This window comes from Martes martes (genome assembly GCF_963455335.1).
Source record: "Martes martes genome assembly, chromosome: 8".
Taxonomy (NCBI): domain Eukaryota; kingdom Metazoa; phylum Chordata; class Mammalia; order Carnivora; family Mustelidae; genus Martes; species Martes martes.
In genome coordinates, this window is record NC_137895.1 from 22,061,814 (window position 1) to 22,089,459 (window position 27,646).

Consider the following 27,646-nt stretch of genomic DNA (forward strand, 5'->3'; position numbering starts at 1 on the left):
ATATATCCCCATCACAATGTGAATTTAAATAAACACTTTCCAAATAACTCATGAAAAATGAGACACCAAATTCTAACTTAAAAATGTTTATATTTAAACAAAAATGTAAATATAAATATCCAACATGGTGAAAGCAGCATAAGTGGAACTTAGAAATGTTAAATCTTTATATTAGAAAGAAATAAATGCTGAAGACTAATGAGCTAAACACAAATTAAAGAAATTTTATAAGAAATGATAGGAAAAAACCCGGAAAGTAGGAAAAGGGAAATGGTAATGAACAGAAATAAATGAAAAAGTAATAAAAACTACTATACAAAATCAGAAGCAGAATATTTTATACACTTAAAAGTAGATATAATTTCTAGTAAGAATAGTAAAGAAGAAAGGGAGACTGTATCAGCAAACTATATTAGGAATAGGAAGCATTGTAACTACAGTTACATAAAAAGATTAAAAAGATAATAAGAAAAAATTATGAAGAACTTTGTGCCAACAAATTTTAAAACTGAGAGATGGATAAATTCTAGATAATTATAACCTGCCAATACTTCAAAAAGCTGTAGAAACCCCAAATAGTCCTAGAGCTATTAAAGAAATTGAATAATTAAAAATCTTTCCACATAGGATACCTGCGTGCCTCAGTTGGTTAAGCGTCTGCCTTTGGCTCATGCCATGATCCCAGGAACCTGGGATGGGGTCCCTCATCTGGCTCCTTGCTCAGCAGGTGCCTGTTTCTCCCTCTGCCTGCTGCTCCCCTTGCTTTTGCGCTTTCTCTCTCTCTCTGACAAATTTTTTTTAAAAGATGAAAAAAAAATCTTTCCACAAGGAACATGCTGAGTCTAAATTATTTCATTTGATTTTTTTTATTAACATGTAACTTATTATTTGTTACAAGGGGACAGGTCTGTGATGCATCATTTTTACACAATTCACAGCACTCTCCATAGCTCATACCCTCCCCAATGTCCATCACTCAGCTTCCCCATCCCTCCCAACCTCCTCCCCTCCAGCAACCCTCAGTTTGTTTCCTGAGATTAAGAGTCTCATGGTTTGTCTCCCTCTCTGGTTTCATCTTTTTTTATTTTTCCCTCCCTTCTCCTATGATCCTCTGTCTGAGCCCAGATTATTTTAAAGGTAAATTAAATATAACTTTGAAGAAACAGACTATTCTATTGGAGAAAGACAACTATCATATGATCTCTCTGATATGAGGAAGTGGAGACGCAACGTGGTGGGTCTAGGGGGTAGGAAAAGAATAAATGAAACAAGATAGGATGGGGAGGGAGACAAACCATAAGAGACTCTTAATCTCACAAAACAAACTGAGGGTTGCTGGGGGGAGGGGGGTCGGGAGAGGGTGGTGGGGTTATGGACATGTGCTATGGTGAGTGATGTGAAGTGTGTAAACCTGGCGATTCACAGACCTGTACCCCTGGGGCTAATAATACGTTATATGTTTATAAAAAAATTAAAAAATTAAAAAAATTTTAAAAAGAAATAGACTATTGTAATCTTATACAAACCACTGTAGAAAATGGAAAAAGTGGAAATTTTCTCCAACTAGTTCATATGACACTAGTAAGATTCATATCAAAACTAGATAGTATAAGAAAGGAAAGATTATAGGCCTGTTTTATTCATGAACGTAGATGCAAAAGTCCTAAAGTACTAGTAAACCAAATTTAGTAGGACATTAAAAGGAAAATTCATTCTGGCCAGTTCATCCCATTAATATCCAGTGTGTTTAACATAAGAAAATGTGTTCTTTACACTAATGGATTAAAGGAGAAAAACTACATAATCAACTCAATAGGTGAAGAAAATCATTTGACAGAAACTCAATATTCACTTATAATTAAAATTCTCAGCAAAGTTGGAATGTGAAAGAAAGTATTTAACTTAATAAATGCTATCTATCCAAAAATTAGAGAAAGAATCATTTTTAAAAGGGAAACATTAGAGGTATTCTGTGGTAGATGTGATTACCGCTCTCAATTCTTCACTCCCTTTTCTTCCTGTTACACTGTAGTGCAGTACAGTACGTGGCATTTATATCCCCACCCCATTTACTTTAGGTTCAGACACATGACTTTATTCTGTCAGTAGATGTGAGAAGTGATAGTGTGCCAGTCCCTACAGCGAGACCTGAAGAGTCATCACCTATTTCCACTGTGGAAAGATACATCACGTAACCTCTGAACAACTCCAATGAACACTTATGAGATAATGAGAGTGAAAAAGGCAAATAAATGTCTTAGTATTAGTCTGAAAATTGTTTTGATCTCATGGAACCCCTGAGAAGATCTTGGGGACCCCAAGCATCCCTGGACAACACTTAGAGAAATACTACTTTAGCATGGCATTTCCTACACCATGCTAGAATGTACATTCTTCCACAACCACAATGGAACAAAATCAGAAAATTATCATCAATACATTGCTGCCATCTATTCTTCAGACCTCATTCAGGTTTTCCTACTTTCCCCAGTAATAATTTCTGTGAGAAAAAGAATCTAGCTGAGGATTCCACATTGCATTTAGTTGTCATGTCTCTGTAGTCTCAAAAATTGTGTTTTATCTGATATTTCTGCCTGAGTAGATTTAGATTATGCATCTTTGGCAGGAAAATTCAGAAGTGATTTTATGGTTTTCTCATTGCATCCTGTCAGGTGGGCCAAGATTTTTATTTGCTCTATTATTGGTGATGTTCCCCTTGATCATTTGATTAGGATAGCACCTTGCAGAATTCTTCACTGCAGAGTTACTCTTTTTCACTTTGTAATTAAGTATTTTCTGGGGAGGTCATTTGAAATTATTTAAATTTCTCATTCCTAATCAAAATTTTAAATCATTCATTTATTTATATATTTTTATGGGCTCATGTGTTCCTATTTTATCTGATAGATTATAACCCATTAATTGTCATAACTTATTTTGTTCCTAAAATTATCCTCAGTCTAAACAGTTGGAACCCAGTCAATCTGGCTTCTCTATCCTCCTAACATGCCTCATCACTCTGAGTACTTCTTTGCTTTCTGGCACAAGGTTCCAGGCTCATCTTACACCTTCCCTTCATTGGCCATGATATCAGTAATTTCTCAATGGACCATTGTTGATTTGAGTGGAAAATATATTTAGAAGCCAAAATGTAGGCTTTACTTACTGCTACTGGGTTTTCAATTTCCCACACCTTCTTAGTTGACAGAGGTAGGTAATCTATATGTATAAATACATATACACACAAATACATATTTATATCTCTCTTTATTTATATATCTTGAAAACATTGGTATCTCCAATTCCAATCCAATATCACAGGTTCACTCTAGTTTTCTTCCTCTTCATATTTAAAAATTCTCCCTTAAACAGTTTGATAAGAAATGTGGCTCCCATTATCCATGTAGTTGCTTATTTGATTAACCCCTCTGTAAATAACAAATCTCCCAGATCCACATCCTCACCACTCAGACAGCTTTCTCCCCTTGACTGAAATTTGATTCTCCGTGCCAGTTTCTCTCTCTATGTAAACACCCTGCTCATCCTCCTGGGGCTGCACCTTACAGCAGGCCATTGCTGTACACGTTCCTTTCCCTGATTGGGCTTTGACATCCCATGCCAGGCTACTCCATGCATGAACACTTTTCTCTTCTGGACAGGGACATTTTCCTTGCCTGTTTCAGGGTTTTGACAACCCTAGACCACCTCTCTGCAGGGATATCCTCCTTGCTTTGCTGATTCCTTCTGCCAGGCCATTCCCCCTCCATAGATTCTTTCCTGCCCCCACTTGGACCCTGACACTCCATACTGGGCTACTCCACATGTGGACACCCTCCTAACCCTGCATGGACCCCAACATGCCATTCTGGATTGCCCAAAACATGGACCATTACCTTCCTTGAGCCCTGATTCTCAACTCTGGGTCACTGTAAATCTCCATTCTCCACTGAAGGTATGGATGCCATCTCACTTTTCCTCATCTAATGACGTTAGGACTGAATTGTATGGAGTGAATGGGAATGGGAAAAGAAAATGACCAGACATCTCATATCTGAGCCTCTACTTATCATATAGGTTTTTCCTTCAGATCTTAGATGACTTTAATTTATTAAAAATACTTTTTAATTTTAGGGTTGCAGTTTTCAAACTCCTTGGGGCCACATTTTTTATTTGTTTTTATTGACTCTTCAATATTCATTTTCATTTCTTTTTCTTATAATGTCTTTAAATGGAGTTCTATTAAAATCCTTTTTTTTTTTAGTATATGTGCTGCCGAAGCAAGCACTTAAAATCCTTTTTTATTTACCATGTTTAATGAGAAGAGATGTCCTGGATTATTCATTCAGAAGAGGTTGCTATATGAGAATAGGCATGAGCCCTACCATATGAGAATAATTTTACCATTTCACTGCTCAAGGACTTTCTCCCTTGTTGTTACCATGAAGTATTGAGAAATAGGGGAGTTTCTCTGCTTGATTCAGAAAGACTTATCATTACTTTGGTGTTCTCCAGAACTCCATTCACTTTGCTTTCCATAGTAGTAGTCTCAAAGTTTAACATTGTATTTTGCTACTACTATGTCCAAGGTCTCCCTTCTCTGGACCACCGCCTCCCATGCCACTCCCCCTTGCCCATTATATAAAATGTTTTTTCTCCTTGAGGTCTCTGATATTTTTACCCTGTTCAATTTACATTCTGCTTCTGAAAATTTTTCTTCAGACTGTCTCTAGCTCTACTAAAAGCATGTCTTTATTGGATATTCCTGAGATTCTCAAGGGCTTAAGCTGCTTCCTGTTGTCTTTTTGCAGAATTTTTTCAAGTTCTGCTAGTTCTCAGATTCTATTGCTTGGCATCCTGCTTAATACTGGGCCCTTTCCTTTGGTTAATCAGAATCTAATGGCAATTTCATGGCTTGCAGAGTCCATCCAATTTCATTTTCTTTTCACCACTGCAGCTACATAGCTGCAGATTCAGTTCTGGATCTTGTTGCTATCACCTGATTTGGGTTTGCCCATTCATTTTCCAGGTCCACAGAGATTTCGTGATACCTGCTTTATTGAAGTTATCACCATAGCTGGTGTTTTGTTTGTTTGTTGTAATCATTGCTCATTTTATTCTTTCATTATTATATGTTTTTTTAAATCTGTTTATTTATTTATTTGAGGGAGAGAGAGAGCAGGAGAAGGTTAGAGGTGGGGGGAGAGAAAATCTCAAGCAGAATCCCCAATAAGCACAGAGCCTGACAAGAGACTCAATCTCAGAACCCTAAGATTGTGACCTGAGATTGACAAGAGTCAAACATTTAACCAACTAAGCCACCCAGGTGCCCCCCATTATTATGTTTTTACTTAGATTCTAGTTAGTTAGCATACAATATAATACTAGCTTCAGGTATACAATATAGTGATTCAACATTTCCATACAACACCCAGTGCTCATCACAAGTGCACTCCTTAATCCCCATCACCTACTTAACCCAACCCCCCATCCTTCTGTCTGATAACCATCAAGCTGTTCTCGATATTAAAGATTCTGTTTCCTGGTTTGTCTCTCTCTCTTCTTTTTCATCCCTTGCTCATTTGTTTTGTTTCTTAAATTCCACATGAATGAAATCATATGGTATTTGTCTTTCTCTGACTGACTTATTCCACTTACTGTAATACTCTCTAGCTCTATGTATGTCATTGCAAATGGCAAGATTTCATTCTTTTTTATGGCTGAATAATATACCAATATTTCATTCCATTCCATTCCATTCCAATAAGATTCTATTTATGGGTGAATAATATTCCACTCCATAACATCCACATCTTCTTCATCCATTCATTAGTCAATGGACATGGGCTATTTCCATAATTTGGCTATTATAGATAATACATGTATTACATGGGGTACATGTATCCTTTTAAATTAGTACTTTTGTATTCTTTGGGTAAACACCTATCTTAGGGTAGTTCTATTTTTAACTTTTTAAGGAACCTCCATACTATTTTCCACAGTGTCTGCACCAGTTTGTATTCCCTCCAACAGTTTTCTCCACATCCTCACCAACACCTGTTGTTTCTTGTGTTGTTGATTTTAACCATTTTGACAGGTGTGAGGTAATATCTCATTATAGTTTTGATTTGTATTTCCCTGATGATCAGTTATGTTGAGCATCTTTTCATGTGTCTGTTGGCCCTCTGTATATCTTCTTTAGAAAAATGTCTATTCATGTCTTCTGCCCACTTTTTAGTTGGATTATTCATTTTGGGGGTTCTGAGCTTTTAAGTTCTTTATGTATCTTGGATACTAAACTTTTATTGGATTTATCATTTGCAAATATTTTCTCCCATTTTGTAGGTTGCCTTTTAGTTTTGTTGATTGTTGCCTTCACTGTGTTTTTTATTTTGATTTATTTTGATTTAGTCCCAATAGTTTATTTTTGCTTATGTTTCCCTTGCTTCAGGAGATATATCTGGAAAGAAGTTATTATGGCCAATGTCAAAGAGGTTACTGCCTGTGTTCTTCTTTAATATTTTTGTGGTTTCAGGCCTCACATGTAGGTCTTTCATCTACTGTGAATATATTTTTGGTATGATATAAGAAAGTGGTCCAATTTCATTCTTTTGCAAGTTTTTGTCCAGTTTTCCTAATATCATTTGTTGAAGAGACTGTTTCCTACTGTATATTCTCTCTTGCTTTGTTGAAGGTTAATTAACCATAGTTATGGATTCATTTCTGGGTTTTCTATTTTGTTCTATTGATCTATGTGTCTATTTTTGTGCCAGTACCATACTGTTTTGATCACTACAACTTTGTAATATAACTTAAAGTCTAGAATTGTGATGCCTCTAGCTTTGCGTTTCTTTATCATGAATGACACATTAGACCAGATGGACTTAATACACATACTTAGAACATTCAATCCTAAAACAGAAGAATACACATTCTTTTCAAGTACACATGGATCATTCTCCAGAATAGATCATATATAAGGTCACAAAACAGGCCTCAACAAATAGAAAAAGATCAAAGTCATACCATGCATCTTTTCTGACCACAATGCTATGAAACTGGAAGTCAACCACAAGAAAAAATTTGTAAAGACTACAAATATATAGAGGTTCTTATGGCAACTAAACAATGAATGGGTCAACCAGGAAATCAAAGAAGAAATAAAAAATACATGGAAACAAATGAAAATGAAAACACAAGGGTCCAGATCCTTTGGGATGCAGCAAAAGTAGTCCTAAGAGGGAATTATATAGCAATACAGGCCTACCTCAAGAAGCAAGAAAAATCTCAGGTAAAAACCTAGCCTTACATCAAAAGAAGCTAGAAAAAAGAAAAACAAATCAAGTCTAAAGCCAGCAGAAGGAAGGAAATAATAAAGATCGGAGCAGAAATAAATGGTATAGAAACTAAAAAAAATAAAAATAAAAAAAAATAGAACAATGAAACCAGGAGCTGGTTCTTTGAAAAAATTAACAAAATTGATAAATCTCCAGCCTGACTTATCAATAAGAAAAGAGAAAAGACCCAAATAAATAAAATCACAAATGAGAGATGAAAAATAACAACCAACACCACGGGATTTCTATTAATATCAATATCAGCACTCAAATCCCTGGAAATGGAGAATTTTTTTATTTTCTAAAGAGGAATAAAATGACCCAGTAGACAAAAGTTATGGTTTATTCTATAAGAATAAAATCACTCATTTTCCATAATTTGTTTTTATCTTGACATGACATTTGAGGTTTTATTGTTATTCAGGTATTTATATGCTAAAGATGGAGCAAAGATGGGTAAAAAGAGATTGAAATGCTTACTTATTGGATACTTTCTCTGACATTTCTTTGAAATGCTAATGACGCTTTGAGTAACTATCAGATTGGAATTCACACATATTTAGTTCTGTACCTTAGCATGAAATATCCACTTATCAAAAGAGAAGTGTGAAATTAAATAAGACAAGTTATGAAAACAGTTTAATCTATATACTTTACCTAGTTACAGTAAAAAAATAGTAAGAAAGTGCAAAAATTCTTCCCAAAGTATATTTTTAAAACATATAAGCAGAAACAAAGGAGTAAATCCTATTATGTTTACTATGTCAAAATAACAATCTTCATTGAGTATCTAATACAATCACTACTACATTTATTTGTAAAAATGGAACCCTTTAGACTAAAAATTATAATAGAAGAAATAATATTTAATGTCTTCTATGCCACTGGCATTGTTCTTACTGGCTTTACTTCTATTATTTTATTAAGTCTTCACAACACTTATAGATGTATACTATTACTATCTTTGTTTGCAGAAGTGAAAATATAAACATTGCCAGAATATTTTTTTGTTTTTTGTTTTTTGTGGTTTTTTTTAAGATTTAATTTATTTATTTGACAGACAGAGATCACAAGTAGGCAGAGAGGCAGGCAGAGAGAGAGAGAGAAGGAAGCAGGCTCCCTGCTGAGCAGAGAGCCCAACGTGGGGCTCGATCCCAGGACCCCAGGATCACAACCTGAGCCAAAGGCAGAGGCTTTAACCCACTGAGCTACCCAGGCACCCTGAGAATATATTTTGAACAATATATTAATTCTTCTCTGAAAACTGGGACACAGTCTGAATCATTTATCTATCATGGTATATCAACCACTCCAAAATTTAATAACTTAAAATAATAGCCATTTTCTATAGCTCATGATTCTGGGGAGTGTTTTCTTCTGGTCTGGGCCAGCCTCAGCTAATCTTGGCTAGGTTTTCTCATCATGGGTGGTCAGTTGGCCTGGGATTGATAGGTCATGGATGACCTCACTCAAATGTAAGAAAGTTGGCTATTGTCTAAGGTGACAGAGATGGCTGATGTATAAACCATGCCTTTTTGCTTCAGGTTTGTTTTGTTTTGTTTTTTGTTTTTGATTCTTTAACATCTTGGGACCTTTTTGACCCTGGAGGAACTGCCCCTCCCAGCGCTAGCTAAATCTTACAGATGGTAAACATGCCTTTCATATGCAAACCAACCAATCTAGAGCCATACCCCAACCACACTCAGGGCCACCTATCACCAGGCCTAATCACACCAGGGCCAAGTATCAAGCAACTAGGGATAGTCCCTATCTAAGCTCTAGAAGCTGCTGAAATGATTCTAGCCAATCAGAGTAGCCAGTCCTAAACCTGATTACCCTGTTTCTTCCTCTCCTTCACAGAGAAATCACAATAAAGGCTCTGGCCCACCTTTTCCCTTACTCGTTCTGCCTCCTAACTAACCCAGGTGTTTCCCCCATTTCCCCCACCCCAGGGCATGGCATCCTCCCTTCTCTTGGAATCTATAACAGTTTATCTTTTCAGTGGCAATTGTCTCCTGATCTATTAGCCTCATCATACTTGAAAAACAATAAAACCCACAATTTCGAACAGCAGGGTAATGTAGTTCATCATCTTTTAGACAAATCTGGGCTTATTCACCTGTCAGCAAGTTTGCAAGCCCCCAGTGTACAAGTGCTTTTCAAGTCTCTGCTTCTATTATGTTGGCTGTTGTCCCATTGGCCAAAGCAAGGCACACGGCCATCCCCAGAGTCACAGCCATCCCCAGAGTCATGTGGGAGGAATGGATACAGAGTAGGGTATGGCTACAGGGAGCTGTTGCATAGTGAGGCCATTCCTGCCATCAATCCACCAAATAAGAATTTTGGGAGCTTTTATATCAACTTGTCATTCTCTTTGATATGAGTAATCTTTAGAGCTTGGCCACTGAAACAAGCAAGTAAATAGTTGCCTTTGATGACTCCTAACAAAAATGTTACCAAGTATCATGATGCTAAGAACTATTATTCAAAAGACAAAGCTTATATGCTAATACTTAAATTTTCTTTTACTTAGGGAAGTGATTGCTTATCACTAGAGGACTTGGACAATATAAAGCATTTTGAGATTGTGATTATAGTCATTTTGGTGAAACCACAGAGGGGATAATAATCTAATAATAATATTCACAGAAAACTTTAAATAAAATTATGCCCTTTAAACTCTCATTTATCATGATTATAGTAAAAAACCTCTTAACTGAGATTTACAGAATCTTTTTCCCACAACAGGCTGACTATTTTAAATTTTCTTTTCATAACCAAACCCTTTGGCCTTCTTTAGTAACTTTCAAAATAAAATTCTAAACATCCTTATTTCTGAATTCCTCCTTCCTTTTACATTACTTACCCATTACTGTCATCCATACCAACCTATTATGTTGTAAAGCACTATGGATCCAAGTGGCATAGGAAAGAAATAGAGAAAATTCATTGGAACAGAATGCCAGGTTTTATTTCCTTTTGGTATAATCTTGCTTCCATGGAAGTGGAAAAAAAAAAACTTTTTTAGTTCACTTATCCCAAATTCCAGGAATAGTCATAAATAGGAGAAACATTTGCCCTCCCACAGAGTCTACTTTTTGCCTTTGAACCCTAGATTGTTCTTTTATCTAAATAGTAATATATTTTCCAGGCTAGTGGATATGGGAATCTGATAGATCTTAGTTTGAATCTCAGCTTAACCTCTTTCTAGCTAGAAAAATTTCAGTAACTTAAGTTGTTTAAATGTTTGTTTTTACTTTCAAAAAATGGATATAAGAGGCCATAAACCCTAGCTTTAGTGAGAATTCAGAGCTGCGTTCACTCACTCTGCACTCACTATTCTACCCCAGGAAAGGTCTCTATCTTGAGGGAAGGACAAAAGTAGTTATTATCAAGGACATAGTGTTGCTACAATGGAAAGGGATGCAGTTTTTGTGAGAAGACAGAGAGATTATTATAGTACTAGGTGGGTGCAGTGTTTCTCCTTTAGATTGTTATCTTTTGGACCTCTCTTCCTAGCACTCTTCTCTCTTTCATCTCAGGATATCATTGTGACAAGGTCGGAGCAGGGGGACATCTACTTGGAAAGCCAAACAGAAACCAGGGTTAGGTATGGGGATATGCAAGGTCAGGAACAAACCTGCCTCAATCAACAAGGAGGGAGAGAACAGTGCAGGGACTTGTGACCAAAGAGTAATAAGGAACACTGGTTTGTCTGTAGCATCCTCTGGGCAAATATCTATTGAGATTTATTATGGTTGCCAATTTGTTTAAATATGTGAATCCAATATTTTAGATATATCTCTATCAGATAATCATAATTATTATTAATCATTTCACAGGATTGTTATGCAGATCAAATGAGATCTTGTAAATATGACCCCTAATCCAGTACCTATAAAATTGTACATACCTGTTAAATGTTACTTGTTAATTTATGAAAACTCTGGTGTTTGGAATTTATAATAATAATCAATGTACTTAAAGTGCAAGTCAGCAAGTCGGCTTTGGATTTGTTATTATCCATCACATTGGCTATTTTTGGCTCTTCCACAAGATTAGGTTATGAGCTTATCCCATAATTTTTAACTTCTGATTGTGGCAAATCTTCAGCTATATGAACTAAATGACCAATCAAAAAAGTATACTGACATCCTTTGCTAAGTTCTTTGGCCAGGGCTTTAGACGGTATATCTTTAAGATATAAATTAGATCATACAAAAACATGGTATATTTTAAGTCTCAGAGAACATTTACATTTTATCTTAGAAAAAATTACAAAGCAATAATTTTTTTTTCTTTTCTGAATTATTCTTTTTTTTAAAGATTTTATTTATTTATTTGACAGAGAGAGAGATCACAAGTAGGCAGAGAGTCAGGCAGAAGGAGAGGGAGAAGCAGGCTCCCTGCTGAGCAGAGAGCCTAAAGCAGGGCTCTATCCCAGGACCCTGAGACCATAACCTGAGCCAAAGGCAGAGGCTTAACCCACTGAGCCACCCAGGCACTCCTCTGCATTACTCTTTCAAAGATCTGAAGAAATTAAAAAGTAACTAATGCTATTTCAGAGAAGAAAGAAAAAGAGAGCTTTGTGTTAATAGCTCAACATCAGTTTCTTATAAAAGAATCTCACTTTTTAGTGATATTATGGGTTGCATTGTTTGCCTACATTAAGCCTGAACAAATCCTTTTTGTCAAAATTATAGAACTTATAGAATTATTCTTTATTTTATATTTTATATTTAAAGTAATATTCTCAGTATTTTTAAATTACTTCTTAATTTAAACTTTAAATTACTTCTAATTATACTTCTTTCAAAGATTTTGTTTCTGAATTTATTTGCTGGGAGAAGGGCAAAGGGGTGTTATTATGTACAATCTTGATTTACCTGCCCAATGTCCTACTACACAATGATTCATTTATTGTGAGGGTTTGGACATGAGTGTTTCACTTTAAGAAAACCCAGTTTTGTTATTCAATATAAAATATATCTGGGGACAAGGAAGAATAATATACAATTACTCAATTAATACTCAGTTCATATCTTTGAAATGTACTATAAGGTATGTCAGGAAGATCCAGTTCATACACACACACAAATTCATTTTATACGTGGTACTGTAGGATCATGAGTGTTTCATAAAGTGAAGATATCATTGTACCAACAAAGAAAATGTCCAGGTATTGCACAAGTTTGAAAAGGCACTGCTATCGTAACAGGGCTTTTGGAGTCCTTATAATCAACCATCCTGATGTCTTTCCTCTCTTTTGCAGATGACCCTTCTCAACAGGAAGACAGTGACCCTCCAAAAGAATATGACCCTGGGCAATTTGAAGGCCTTCTCCATGGATCCTCTCCAGCCTGTGAGTGCCCTGAAAACCCATTTCATCTCTATGGGAAAAGAGATGAACGTGAAGAAGGACAAGATGAAGTTAGTTTGGCAAATAGTCCTTTGCCTTTCAAGAAGTCTCCAATAGCAAATAATTCAGAAACTTTGGTAAAGAAAATTAAACCCAAAGTGGTCAGTCGAACAATTTTTCACAAAAAAAGCAACCAACTTGAAAACCATACCATTGTTGGCACAAGAACAACTAGGAGTGGATCCCGGAATGGGGACCAGTGGATTATGAACACAGGAGGATTTGTGGAGAGAGCCTGTACCTTGGGGAGAATAAGGTCATTGCCAAAAGCCCTGATTGACATGCATTTGTCAAAAACCGTCTCTAAATCAGATTCTGATCTCATTGCATACCCTTCAAATGAGAAAACATCAAAAGTTAACTGGAGTGAATCTTCAACTGCTGATCATAGTTCTAAAGGGAATTCTGAAAGAACACCATCCTTCACTTCTGAATGGGAAGAAGTAAGACTTGTTCTTCTTGTTGTTCTTTATATAAGACTTTGGAGCATGGGAAGTTTGGGGGAAGCAATTTCAGTTTTTCAAGTCTTTCAGAGGCAAAACAAAAACAAAACAAAACAAAACCAAAAAACAAAAAACAAAAACAACCAAAAACAGCAACAACAACTAACAGACATAGACAGTTACAAGTAGGAGGGCAGGATGCTAGGGATAATACATAATAATTTCACAGCTAGTGTAAAAACAAATACAATTCCACACATGTGGAGGAATCTATTGTTTCCATAGAAATTGATGTCAAGCAGAAGTAATAACTAGCTATGAGGTACAAGAGAATGTTCACATTATGTCCTATCAAGCACTGTAGCAGACAAATTGAGAAAAATCTTCATATTTCTGCAGCCCTGTATCATTCTGCTAGTTGCTAAATTCTTTGTTAGCTCATCTCCCATCTTTAAAGTAACTTATGTTTTCATAAACTCCTTATAATCTTAACCTTAATGTGCTGGCTTGGGGTGCCTAGTTGTTTAAACATCCAACACTTGATTTTGGCTCAGGTCGTGATCTTAGGGTTGTGAGATTGTGCTCAATGCTGTGCTTGGCCCTGGGCATGGAGCCTGCTTAAGATTTTCTCTCTGCCTCTCACCCACTCATGCTCTCAGAGAGAGCTCATGCTCTCTCTCTCAAAAAAAAAAAAAAATTATGAAGAAGAAAAAGAATAGTCCTGGCTCTTCTCCAAGTGCCTTATAATAAACCCAAATTAATATCTCCCTTTTACAGTTTTCAGAGAGACATTAAAGAAAAAATATGTTGAGGTCATGTATCACCAATTTAAGCTATACTTAAAGACAAAGTCCTTCATTTTATAGAAGTAGGCAGAAAGTAAGTGTCCTTTCAAGTTTATGAAGTATCATCCTTTGTCTCTAAGGAGGACTAAATTAAGTTTCTTACCTTTTCTTGAATTTCTTCAAAGAATGGACTACACTCTCTCTTAGCATTTCATTCTAACATGTCACATTTTCTCCCTCAAAAAAAAAACTGTGCAGGTGGATTGGGTTTTGAGGTACAATAGGTCACCACTGTATTCTGAGAACTAGAAATGTCTGGTATTGACATTCTGAATTGAGCTATTTAGGAAAATCACTTAATCTCTCTACATCTGTTTCAGGGTGAACAAAATGGGACATTTAAGTAATGTCCTCTCTGAAACCTCTGTCTTACTCAGGTTACTAGGATGATGAGGAAGGGATGAAAGCTTAGATAGTCATATCTTCCTGTAAATACTGTACTACTAGATTGATAGTCTTCTCAATCTCTCCTTTTCTTATGTTTATTAACCCTGTGAATAACATCTGAAATCCTTTTTTGGAATGCAGCAGGATTAATTAACATTTAGCCTATCTCTTAGAACTAAGGTGTTTTCCCATGCCTGGATTCTTGAGATTCTGTGTCAGAAATCAACTTGTGGCTAGTCCAGCCATTTAGTAAGACCTTGGTTCCAATGGCCACACCCACAGACTGAAACCCACCACTTCAACAGTCAGAGAGTTGCATGCTTTCAGAACAGGAAGAATGCCTGAGAGAAGGGATGTGTTCCCACGAATTTATCCTCAGCCCATCCCTTTCTGAATTTAAAGAATACACAATTCCTAACTTACTGACCCATGTAGGTCCAAACAAAGTTCATTTTAAGAAATATAAAGAAAAGGGGATCTGACTTTGAACATTTAAGAAAGGGAAACATAATTCATATTTTTAAAAGCAATTCAAAAGATGTCTGCTTCCTTTTAAAACTTTCTCAGTCAGTCTCTTAATTGTGGTATTACAGTAGTAATAATAACAAGAACATATGCTGCTGGCATATGGAAATTATTTTAAAATACAATGCTAAAAGTGAATTAATAATTTATTTATATGGCTTTTGTTTCTCACAGATTGACAAAATAATGAATTCCATAGATGTTGGAATTAACAGTGAACTTAAAGAAATGAACGGTGAGACCACAAGTAAGGAAACCTTTCTTTTATGTTGTAATTAATAAATTGCTCAAGAACTGGCTAGAAAATTATAGGAGACTTTAGATAATTTCATGTTTTTATCATGATAACAGCAGCTACAAATTATTTCCTTCCACTCATATCAAACAACCATGACCTCTAAATATCAATTTTAAGTACACTGATTCAGCACATGGAAAGATTTTTTTCCCCATGTGCTAATAAGCCAGTTAACATTAATGGAGTTTCAACTTTGTGTAGAGTTAAGTATGAAGTACTTCAGTGTGTTGTAAAGTATGATGACCTGATACACTGCAATTTCGCATTCAGTGAAATGTCCCAATCATCCTGGCAAGAGTGATTAACACCTTACCCCCAGATTGTGGGCTCCAGTGTGGCAAGAACTATGTGTTACTCATCTTCATGTATCCCAGAATGCCTAGCAGAGTGTCTCACGAATAGTTGATTTTGCAGTCACTATTTAATATATTGCCCTATGAAGTATTATTTTCTTCTCTATAGTTAAAGCTCAGAGTAGAATTCCATTTGCAATTTTCTTTGAAGACTTTTTGCTTCATACTAATGGATGATGTCAAATACCAGATAGCTAAATATAAAAATAATAGCCCAATTCATGCTAGAGAAACTACTATTTTGGAAAGAATCAAAAGATCTGGCTTCATTTCCACCCAGCCACTAAGTAGTGGTATAACTATAGATTATCACATAGATCTATACAATTTGGAGTTAAAACAAGTGATTGCTAAGCTCTCTGAAGAACTCATGGTTAAGTTGGTAGTGATAGTTGATGGTTTTGTTGTGATGATAAGATTAAGGTCTGTGAGAAAGAAGTCTAAATATATCATAGGATAAATGGGATTTTGTGGCCTTTTGACTAGTCACTGAAGCTTTTTAGACAGCACCCCATGTGACTCTTAAGCACAGGAAAGTTGGAAAATGGCTCTCTTATGATGCACTGGACCTGGGTGGATAAGAAGTTACATGGAAATCTGGGGTTGCAGTCACTGAAGGGGATATTCAGGCCTAAATGAACACCTCACTCATTTCTCCTATACTGGGACAGATAAGGAATTGCTCTAATATGACTGGACCCCATTTTAATTAAGTAATAATTGTTTAAAAGCTTACATAATTTTTTGAAATACATATTTTATTTCAGATTTTTAAAATCGAAAAATTATGAAAAAAAGTACCAAAATTGTGTGCATATATCCAGGGACACAAATATGACATTAACTCTGTGTATAGCCAGATCTCTGATACAGAAATGCTGATAAACATTGAAGATTTTTCTAGTATTCAAAGAACTAGCCTAGGAATGTATGTTGCCACATAGTTCTTCCAGACATGCTTACAGAATAATTTCAAGAAAGTGTAAGAATGCATATTTTTAATTGGGACCAAGGTAAACATTTATTTTTTTTTTTATCAATAAGAAATTCCTGATACTGAGAATGTTCAGGCAGACGCATAGTACTTTTCTATTGGAAGGCTTAGGTGACATTGAACACTAATGCTCTAAAATTCTTCAAACAGATAATACTACAGAATTATAAAACAATATAAATATGATATTATAATGAAAGGGTTATGTTATAATGAGAATAAATGTTAAAAATGCCAGTCAGGCAAAGCTGCCTTTGAGGGACACTTTAGTAGCAAATAAATCCACAGATTATCTCCCCTAATTCTCTTTCTACCACTTATACCACCATCCTACCCCTGCCTTTATTTACTATTTTTCTACAGTGATAATGAAAATGAAAGTGGAGATTCTGTCCTCAGATTCATTACTACTAACAAAGTCTGGTTCTGTATGTCTGCTAATTTTTGCCTCTTAATTTCATATTAATTATACACTAAGTGATTGACCATGCCATGTGGCATTCCAATTGACCTTTAGGTCATTGTGGATTACAACTTTACTGGGCTGCAGGCTTTTCCTTCTTGAGGCTAGATAGACCAGAGAGGTGATAACCCCATGCAAATTCCACAAATACATACTGGGTACCACATGTCATTGGGAAATCAAGTGGTGAAATAAAAAGTCAGACAGACATGAATTCAAATCTCAGTTCTGCTATTTACTAGGCTCTTGACCTTAGGCAACTCATTCAATTTCCTGATCAAGAGAAACGAGGATAATATAGGATCATTGTAGAGATATGTCCAGTGGCGTATAGGTGGAGTCAGACTCATATAGATATGTATTAAGTTTCAACTCCTCACCTTGCCCTACCACAAGGGAAATGTGGTGTTTGACACTGTGGATTTACACATGTGGAGATAAACACACATTAGCCCTTTCTTTAGGAGTTTCATGATGTCAGTTAGTCTCATAGTCTTCATGTTAAATTTGCTGTGCTCCCTGGAATAGTAGCTTGTCAATTGTAATTCAGGTAGTAAAAAACCCAATAGTCAGATGATACCAGAGAAGAGTAACTACTAAAAGAGATCATTAAACTCCAAGATACCCTGGCAAAGAAAAGAGAAAAATCTACTTTATTGACTTAAATGGCCTAAATTATTTTTATTAAATCGGAAGTTCTCTTTTTGCCTGACAAAGGGGAAGAAAGGTGCAATGAAATTAACAGGAGGTGAATTTAGAATGAGCATGAGAAAATATTACTTTACCTAGTATGTGTTGACAGAGTCTAGAATTTTGCTTTGAAATTCTACTGAACCAAGCAGTTTGCCTGCCTTTAACAGAGCTGCACAGCTTTATGAGTGTTTGTGATGTTTGTTGCTAAAAACCTCAGAAGACAATTGGGAGAATAAAATCGGAAGCAGTGGAGATACATGATGGATCAAGGATGAGCATTACATTTTTCATGCTCTTTCCCATTTTGTTTCAGTGTTTTTGTTTGCCCTCCCTACTACCTGTACATTTGCAATTTCAGGTATTTTGTAAACAAAATATTTATTGGACAACTAAAAGATTTGAAAATCTCTTATCTTCATTCCTAAAAATAGGAACCAGCTCAAAGTTTGAGCCGTCTGTATGAATCATCAAACTAGGTCTACTCAGAAAATCATTTTCTCTCTTATTTTTTTTAAATTTCCTCAACAGCTATATAGTACTTTGAAACTTATCCAGCAACATCAACTATCCAGGACTAAGGTAGACATAGCAGTAAATAAAATTTACTGAATCTATATCAAGTACTCACTCAGAATAATACTAATAGACAATTTTCACAAACATAAACTTCTGATTTCCCACTTAAAATCCCACTTGAAATCAGATTCAAATGTCAAACAAATTGGCATTGGTAGTAGGATTCAACTATATTGAATACCTCATATTATCTAAAACATCCTGTTCTTTGGTGATGCTGGATATGTGATGTGATAGTACATCCTATATAGTCATGTATTCCCATGTATAGAATTTTTTCAGAGAACGGGTTTTGAAATTAGATGGACTCAGCTTCAGATCTCAAGATTGCAGTTCACTGGCTCTGTGACCTATTTGATCTCAGTTTCCTCCCCCATAAATTCAGATTTTTAACAACCACCTCATAAGAACTCTGCAAGATTAAATTATACACTTGTACTACTATAGCCTAGAATATAGCAGGGAATCAATAAATGTAATTCCTTTGCCTTCTTATCAAAGTATGCATGACTTATCTTTCTAACTAGAGTGTGTGCCACATAGAAAAATACTTAGGAAATCTTGCTTATCATTTTGATCAGTAAAGATTTTAGTTAAAATATAACTACTCAGTCTAAGTTGCTTTCATGAGGAGTTTTTCTTGAAGTCACATTTCTTAACTATTGTCCTTTTATCACAAGGAAGCACTTTCAAATTAGGAAATTTATCATGTTCATTGTAACTACCTCAAAATTGTCACACTTGCTAAGAATCAGGTTGATGATCTTCTTCATGAGATTGAGGAACACTTAAGTAAAGTGGAGGTAATAATTGGATCCATAGGACTTGTTTATCATCATACATATACAGCAAATATTCAGAGTAACCCAGACTTTATTATACAGAGGTGGCAGATAATCTTGTAAACACCCTCTTACTTCTAAACTAGCTTTCAAAAAAACCACACTAGACAGACTATAGGTGTATGGACTGTATTGGAATCATCTCAAGTACATGAATATAAAAAGTAACATTTAGTTAAAAGGTGTTTTTTAAAGCTGGGATTTTTTTCTTATACTGAACATTAATTATATTCAAAGAGAAATATTCTAGATTCTTATCTTTTAAAAACCTACTTTTTCCAAGATATCAATTCCATCTAAATTTTATTTGTAAATGAAAGCTATTAAAATGAATTTTGTAAAAGATTTTATCATGGAATACACTATATTAGATAGATAAAGCATAAGTCAAGCTATTTACTGGAGAGTTCATAGCTCTGAAAACGGTCACTAACATTAATCTGCAACTCCACTTTCTAAGCTGTTGCTCCTCTTCCTCCAAGAGTCTGAGGGCTAAGTTACAGTTCAGAGTCCCTCATAGCTGAGATCCTCATGGAGAGGATAGAGATCCTTCACTGAGAGTTTCTAGGAACCTAGGAATTCACCAAGGCAGAATAAGTGTTATTTCTTCTCCTGATCTAAGCTCCACCTTCACCCTAGTATGCAAGAACATGTAGTGCCTCACTTGTCCCTTTCCACAAAGAGGGTCTCCTTCTGGAGGGTCAGGACAGACATATCCACAACCCCAGAAGCTGCTCCTCCCTGATGTTTTGGCTGCTTTCAGGCCCATGGTATTTGCTCACATAGCTCTAGATAATAAGCATCAAGAGGTACTTTGCCAACGATGCAGCTGATAGCTGTTTTTCTGCTGAAGTTGTTGATGGAAATATCATTCCTTAAATTCTAGGAGAACATTTTTTTTTTAAAGCTATTTACAATTTTCCAGAGTTGTCCTATTATGGAAATGACAAAGAGGAAAAAAGCTGAAATGTATTCCTGTCTTACTGTGTGTCAGATATTGTGCACTTTTCTCCTGTGAACGTTTTTCATTCAATTCTCAAAATAACTGGGTGAGGTATTATTATACCCATTTTACAGATGAAGAAAGGCTCTGAAAAAGTAAGTAATTTGTCAAAATCAACGGCTTCAAAAGTAGGTTTGTTTCTTCCTGAAATCCATTATCCTCTCAATCATATACACTATCTACAGAGAACAACAGAAGCCAGCCCTTTGCTTCTTTCTCTTTACTTCAAATCATATTCATAGGCACTAAAGGGAGCCAACAGAGAGTGTTTAAGTGTAGAACCAGCCACTTCCTCATAGCAAAGCCTAACTATTGGTATAGCAAAAGCTTTAGCTCCAACTCCAAAGCCCTCCCATGGTATAGGTCACATGGTCATATATTTAAATGAGTCACAGCTCTGAATATCTCCTGTGTCCCAAAGTGAATGCATAAATGCTGATAAAGACCTAAGTTTCACTTATTTTCAGAGGAAGACTTTCCCTTGCCTCCAGCAATATTCCTTTTTCCATGAGCTGTTAAATTGCACATTAAAAACCTCTCCATGAGATGCTTTGCAACGGACATAATTTATTTTTGATTTTTATTTCTTTTTACAGCACTATCTTTAATAGAACCAACTGGGGAAGGTGGGTAGTAGAATACGTTAGCACACAAGCAACCCTATTTTGTCCAAATGAAGAGAAGACTTATTTTTATTATATTTTATATAACACTTCACTGAGTAACTTTTTGTTCAGATAGATTAAATCTAAGCAATCCTTAATAATAGACTAGCCATGTAAAAATGTGAAGTACAGTAATTATTAGACTAGCATGACTTAATCTTTATCAAGAGATAGTGTTTAATCAAACAAACAATTGTGTTCTTAGCACAATAGCCACTAAAATCTATTTAACACTGTTCATTCCAAATAGTCATTAAAAACTATAATAACCTACATAATATAGATTTTGATTATTAGGATAAAGCTGAGGTTTTCTGGTTTTGAAATTATTAGTAATATTTACATGTGAAATTAGGCTTCTCTTAAAAATGAAATAGTTGAATATTACTCTATGGCCTAATATTTGCCTATGATGTATCAATAATTAGAACTGGTACATTGTTTTTAATTCAACTAAATATTTAAGCTTTCTGCAAAAGACCTAGAGCAGGGAACAAGTACAGTCTCTCAGATATATTGGAATACTTTCCATAAAATCTTTCATATGTGATCAGCCAACAACTGCTCCAATATGTCCCATGATGATAAGCTCACTACTTTCAGAGACAATATATTCTACCACTAGGAAGTTCAAATTGTTAACAACTTTATTTTTTGAGATAGGTTTGGATATGCACTCTAACAATTACTAGTATTGTGACCTTGAGGAAATCATTTCACAGCCTAAACCTCACTTCTTCACACAGAAAACAGCTATAACAAATATCTGCCTTCCCTCAGCATCATTAGAAAAATCTAATGAATTACTACATGAGAAAGTAGTTAGCTACATTCCTAGTACATAGCAGACTATACTGGATGATATCTCCCCTCTTTGATTTATCTTTTCCTTTCTATCCATTTTCTCTTTACATTTTTTTCCCTAAGAAACAAAGGGTAGATAGTGGCCATTTATTTATTTCTAATACATATAAGTACCTTCAAGATATGGATGATATTTTCGATAGGCTATACTTCTTACACATTCACCATAAAATTGGAAAGCAGCTGCCAAGAATCTTCTTTGTAAGATACTTTAAAAATACTAGTTGAACAACTTCTATATAAAGATCAGGGCATTTTACAAAGTTTACCATTAACAATTCATACTGGGAAGAGAATAGGAGGTGTAGGGAAAGAAAAATTCTTCCTCTGCCCTTCAAGGTCTTCCAACTGGACCAAGAATTAAATTTACATAAGACCAATTAATAGGAAGGAAAAAAAAACCCACAAAGTTTTACTACATATGCATGGAGGCCCAACATTGAAATTGAAACCTAAAGAAATGACCAAGGCAGGCAGTTTTTATACTTTTTAGACAGAGACAGTACATATGTGGAGAACTGACAGGATAAAGAAAACAGATGTTTGGGAACTTTAATTAGTGAAGAATTCTAAGCAGAATTTTGGTTGAGGTAGTTGATTAGTAAAAAAGTTAATAAGTTTTGTTTCTACAGTTTTCCTTGGCTTTGAAGTCCCTATCTCTGGTGATAAGGATATGTTTTTACTTCTTAGTTCAGGGTGGGGTACCTTCCATGTGAGAGGTTTATTTCTTGCTTTTAAGGGGACAAAGGATGGTCTGAGCGTTCTTGTACCAGCTATTTCCCAAGTAGCTTCAATTCAAAATAATCAGCATGCCATTGTGGCACATTTTGGGCAGCCTGCCTTGGGCCCCTACAGAGGTAAAAGTAATTAAGACTGATTCAAAATATAGCTAATAGACCTCCATAAGTTATGGGTCATCATAATGATTGCTTTTAAATACAAATTTGTCTTCCTAAAGTATAATGAAGAATTAACTGATAAACATGGGTCACTTACCCATGAAAAAATTTTATAGTTTATACTGGTTGTTTCTTTGATACTCTGTCCTGATAAAGGCTTCTCATCTACTTGTAGTTTTGGAACTCAAATATAAAGTTCTAGAGAATTAGGAAATGAAATGTTTTATAAGTTGAAGAACAATGGTACCCAACACTATCACTTATAGGAACCCATCCTAAGGAAGTAAGAGGACAAGAACAAAATAAGTGTAGATAAAGGTGTTCATCTCAGCATTGTTTATGGTCCTTCAAAAACTAAAATCAAACCAAATGAACATTTATAGAAAACTTATAAATTGAGTTACTGTAATTCTCTATGATCAAATATTAAACTTTTAATTAGATAATTAAAAATGACATTAGATCTAAATTTATTACCATGGAAATATAGCCATAATTTATTACTAAATGAAAAGAGTAGATAACAAAGTAAATTATAATACCATTTTTGAATATACATGCATGAAAAAGATTTGGAGGATGGATGCAAAATGGTTAACTGTGACTATCTCTGGGTAAGCTTATCAGTGATTATTATTTTCTTCTCTCCTAAATTCTCTGAACTTTTTACAGCAATATACATTATTTTATGTTTATTGTCAGCCTTTCAATTGAAAAAAGTATATGTCAATTTAGTAAACAAATACATTGAAAAACAGGTTATAATTTATATGTTATAAACATATATAATCACGTATATATAAACATTTATATGTAAGCATAAAATGTTATAGCTGTCAATGTAATAATAAAAGGTTGCCAAGTAAATACTATTAATGAATGCTTGATTAAGTCTTTTTGTCAGTTTTGAGCTAAAATAAGTGTGTTTCAGTGGCTTTCATTTAATTTATTTTCTTATGTTACTGCAAAAACTATCTACACATATTTTTTAAATCTTATTAAAACAATTCCTGATCAAAATGATTTTTTTAATGTCCATTGTCAGTCTGTGTGCATATTCTGGTGATATTCTAGTCCTTGTCTATGTGCACACTCAGTTTGTATATATTAAAAATAATCAAATAGGTAGAATTTTGCAATCCTCATTTTCACATATTTCACAAAATTCTATTTTCTTACTTTTTTTCTTACCTCTTGCTTTATCCCTCCTGTGAATATCCAATGTTAGCATGGTGTATATGCTTCTACTCTTTTCTCCAATTTCATGCAATCACAAACAGAAAAGTGATGAGATTGATACATAGACAGATAGATAGATAGATGATTGATAACTGCTGTTTGTGTTTTAACAACAAGAAATCACACATACATTTCTCTGCAACCTATTCTTCTCATTCAACAATAAATCATAACTTTACCTTACTTTCATAATCAGTGAACTAAATAACCTGTAAAACAAAATTGCCCTCATAAAGTTCACCCTCAGAGAGGAAAATTTCTCTGATTATGTTGCTGCTCTAGGCTCTGCACTCCCTTGCTCTGTGACTTGCAAAACAACACATCACACTGAGCCTCAGTTTCCTAATTTGAAAATTAAAAGGTAGGACTAGATCTTTTCCAACTCAATAATTCCATGACTCATAATTTTTATCTTCCATTTTATGGGTTGTGTTTGGCAGATTGTCCTTTTTTAAAGCTTTCCACTTCTTAATCTCTTAAGGACAAATGACAATAAATCTCAAGTATGTGTATTTCAACTAAGTTCCTCTAAGAATGTTGCCAGATTCTCATTTTATACTCCTTTTAAAATATATTAGCATAATAAATTCATAATTTAATTGATATAGTTGTGTAAGATTTTTAAGTTTTTTGTTTTTTTGTGCAAAAAAAAATGACAAGCTGAAATCATGCGTATATTAGTGGTGCAAATGGTAATAAATACAGAATTTCTGATACTATACTTTGCTTGCTTCTTGAATCCACTAAGCTTCTTATAAGTATATTTCAGAGAAAAAAGTAGTTAACATTTCAATAGTGTATACTTTTCATTAGGTTGCCAATACTGATCAAGTCCTCACAATGGCCTATTTCTTACCCACTGACTTGGTCTGACCGAGCTGTAGTTTAGCATCTCCCTTCCCCACAGGGTCCTAAAGTTTGGCTTGGCCCCAAATCTAAGCAAGTACTAAATGCAGGAAGACATCTTTCCTTAAGAGTTCATTCAGAATCAACTAACAAGAGAGAAACATTTCCTGTTAATGCCACTCTCTTCATATCCTCTGCTCAGCTACCCCTGCTGCTCCATTTCCCCTCCAAGTTCCTATAGACTTGCTTTACCCCTCGTTATTGAAAAAGAAAAAAAAAGGCATTTTTCTGTTTGATTTTGAGATACCTGAAATCCTGAGGAAGGAGGATTCTCCCTGTTGTAATAATCTTTTTAAATTTCTCCTTGCCTAAGTCTATATTTGTCTGTATTTGACAGTACTAAAAATTTCTTAGGTCTTTCTGGTTCATCTTATACCTTCTCAGCCAGTTTTACTTTTCCTATGTCTTATCAGACCATAAAGGGTGTTTCCCCACCATCAATCCTTGGGGACTATATAACTGATTTTCTTTGTGTAGTCATTGTTTTGAAAAATGTGTGCATGCTTCTATGTGTGTACATGTGTAGGACCTGTGGATTATACCTACAATATCAGAATTGTATATGTGACCTAATTATAGATGTGAGATATATACAGATTGATTTCTTGATCAATTTCTGATACAATTCTTTTTTAATTAATTATTTTATTAACATATAATGTATTATTTGCCCCAGGTGTATAGGTCTGTGAATCGTCAGGCTTACACACTTCACAGTGCTCACGATATCGCATACCCTCCCCAATGTCCATAACCCAACCACCCTCTTCCTTCCACACTTTCCCCCAGCAAACCTCAGTTTATTTTGTGAGATTAAGGGTCTCTTACGGTTTGTCTTCCTCCCAGGCTCATCTTATTTCATTTTTTCCTTCCCTATACCCCCAAACCCCCCACTCTGCCTCTCAAATTCCTCATATCAGGGAGATCATATAATTGTCTTTCTCTGATTGACTTATTTTGCTCAACATAATACCCTCTAGTTCCACCCACGTCATTGCAAATGGCAAGATTTCATTTCTTTTGATGTCTGCATAGTATTCCATTGTATATATATACCACAACTTCTTTATCCATTCATCTGTTGATGGACATCTAGGTTCTTTCTATAGTTTGGTTATTTTGGACATTGCTGCTATAAAAATTTGGGTGCACATGCCCCTTCAGATCACTACATTTTAATCTTTAGAGTAAATACCCAGTAGTGCGATTGCTGGGTCATAGGGTAGCTCTATTTTCAACTTTTTGAGGAACCTCCATGCTATTTTCCAGAGTGCCTGCACCAGCCTGCATTCCAACCAACAGTGTAGGAGGGTTCCATTCCTTTCTCTGCATCCTCTCCAACATCTGTCATTTCCTGCCTTGTTAATTTTACCCATTCTGACTGGTGTGAGTTAGTATCTCATTGCAGTTTTGATTTGTATTTCCCTGATGCCGAGTGATGTGGAGCACTTTTTCATGTGTCTGTCGGCCATCTGGATATCTTCTTTGTAGAAATGTCTGTTCATGTCTTCTACCCATTTCTTGACTAGATTATTTGTTCTTTGGATGTTGAGTTTGATAATTTCTTTATAGATTTTGGATACTAGCCCTTTATCTGATATGTCATTTGCAAATATCTTCTCCCATTCTGTCAGTTGTCTTTTGGTTTTATGACTGTTTCCTTTGCTGTGCAAAAGATTTGAACTTGATGAAGTCCCAGCAGTTCATTTTTTTGCTCTTGCTTCCCTTGCCTTTGGCGATGTTTCTAGGAAGAAGTTGCTGCAGGTGAAGTCAAAGAGGTTGCTGCCTGTGTTCTCCCCAAGGATTTTGATGGACTCCTGCCTCACACTGAGGTCCTTCACCCATTTTGAGTCTAATTCTGTGTGTGGTGTAAGGAAATGGTCCAGTTTCATTCTTCTGCATGTGGCTGTCCAATTCTCCCAACACCATTTGTTGAAGAGACTGTCTTTTTTTCCATTGGACATTCTTTCCTGCTTTGTTGAAGATTAGTTGACCATAGAGTTGAGCGTCCATTTCTGGGCTCTCTATTCTGTTCCATTGATCTATGTGTCTGTTTTTGTGCCAGGACCATACTGTTTTGATGATGACAGCTTTGTAATAGAGCTTGAAGTCTGGAATTGTGATGCCACCGACTTTGGCTTTCTTTTTCAACATTCCTCTGGCTATTTGGATTCTTTTCTGGTTCCATATAAATTTTAGGATTATTTGTTCCATTTCTCTGAGAAAAATATATGGTATTTTGATAGGGATTGCATTAAATGTGTAGATTGCTTTAAGTAGCATAGACATTTTCACAATATTTGTTATTCCAATCCATGAGCATGGAAGGTTTTTCCATTTCTTTGTGTCTTCCCCAATTTCTTTCATGAGTACTTTATAGTTTTCTGAGTACAGAGTCTTTGCCTCTTTGGTTACATTTATTCCTAGATATGGTTTTGGGTGCAAATTTAAATGGGATCGACTCCTTAATTTCTCTTTCTTCTGTCTTGTTGTTGGTGTATAGATGGAACTGATTTCTGTGCATTGATTTTATATCCTGACACTTTACTGAATTCCTGTATGAATTCTAGCAGTTTTGGAGTGGAGTCCTTTGGGTTTTCCACATAAAGTATCATATCATCTGCAAAGAGTGATAGTTTGACCTCTTCCTTTCTGATCTGGATGCCTTTAATTTCTTCTTCTTGTCTTATTGCTGAGGCTAGAACTTCTAGTACTGTGTTGAATAGCAGTGGTCATAGTGGACATCCCTGCTGTGTTCCTGATCTTAGTGGAAAAGCTCTCAGTTTTTCCCCATTGAGAATAATATTCGCTGTGGGTTTTTCATAGATGGCTTTGGTGATATTGAGGTATGTACTCTCTATCCCTACACTTTGAAGAGATTTGATCAAGAAAGGATGC

At 35.2% G+C, this 27,646-nt stretch overlaps 1 protein-coding gene across 9 annotated transcripts in view; it reads left to right on the plus strand.

Moving 5' to 3' along the window:
• The window catches only part of ANKS1B (ankyrin repeat and sterile alpha motif domain containing 1B), a gene marked incomplete at its 5' end in the record, with an annotated part of 1,134,786 nt that overhangs the window by 665,851 nt on the left and 441,289 nt on the right, over positions 1-27,646 (plus strand). For 5 of the 9 annotated variants that reach the window (XM_080810753.1, XM_080810755.1, XM_080810756.1 and 2 more), the window contains 2 exons: positions 12,607-13,196; positions 15,128-15,200. In XM_080810753.1, coding sequence (XP_080666879.1) covers positions 12,607-13,196; positions 15,128-15,200 — 663 coding nt within the window. The remainder of the gene's footprint in view (positions 1-12,606; positions 13,197-15,127; positions 15,201-27,646) is intronic. The other 4 variants (XM_080810758.1, XM_080810757.1, XM_080810761.1 and 1 more) reach the window with 1 other exon arrangement.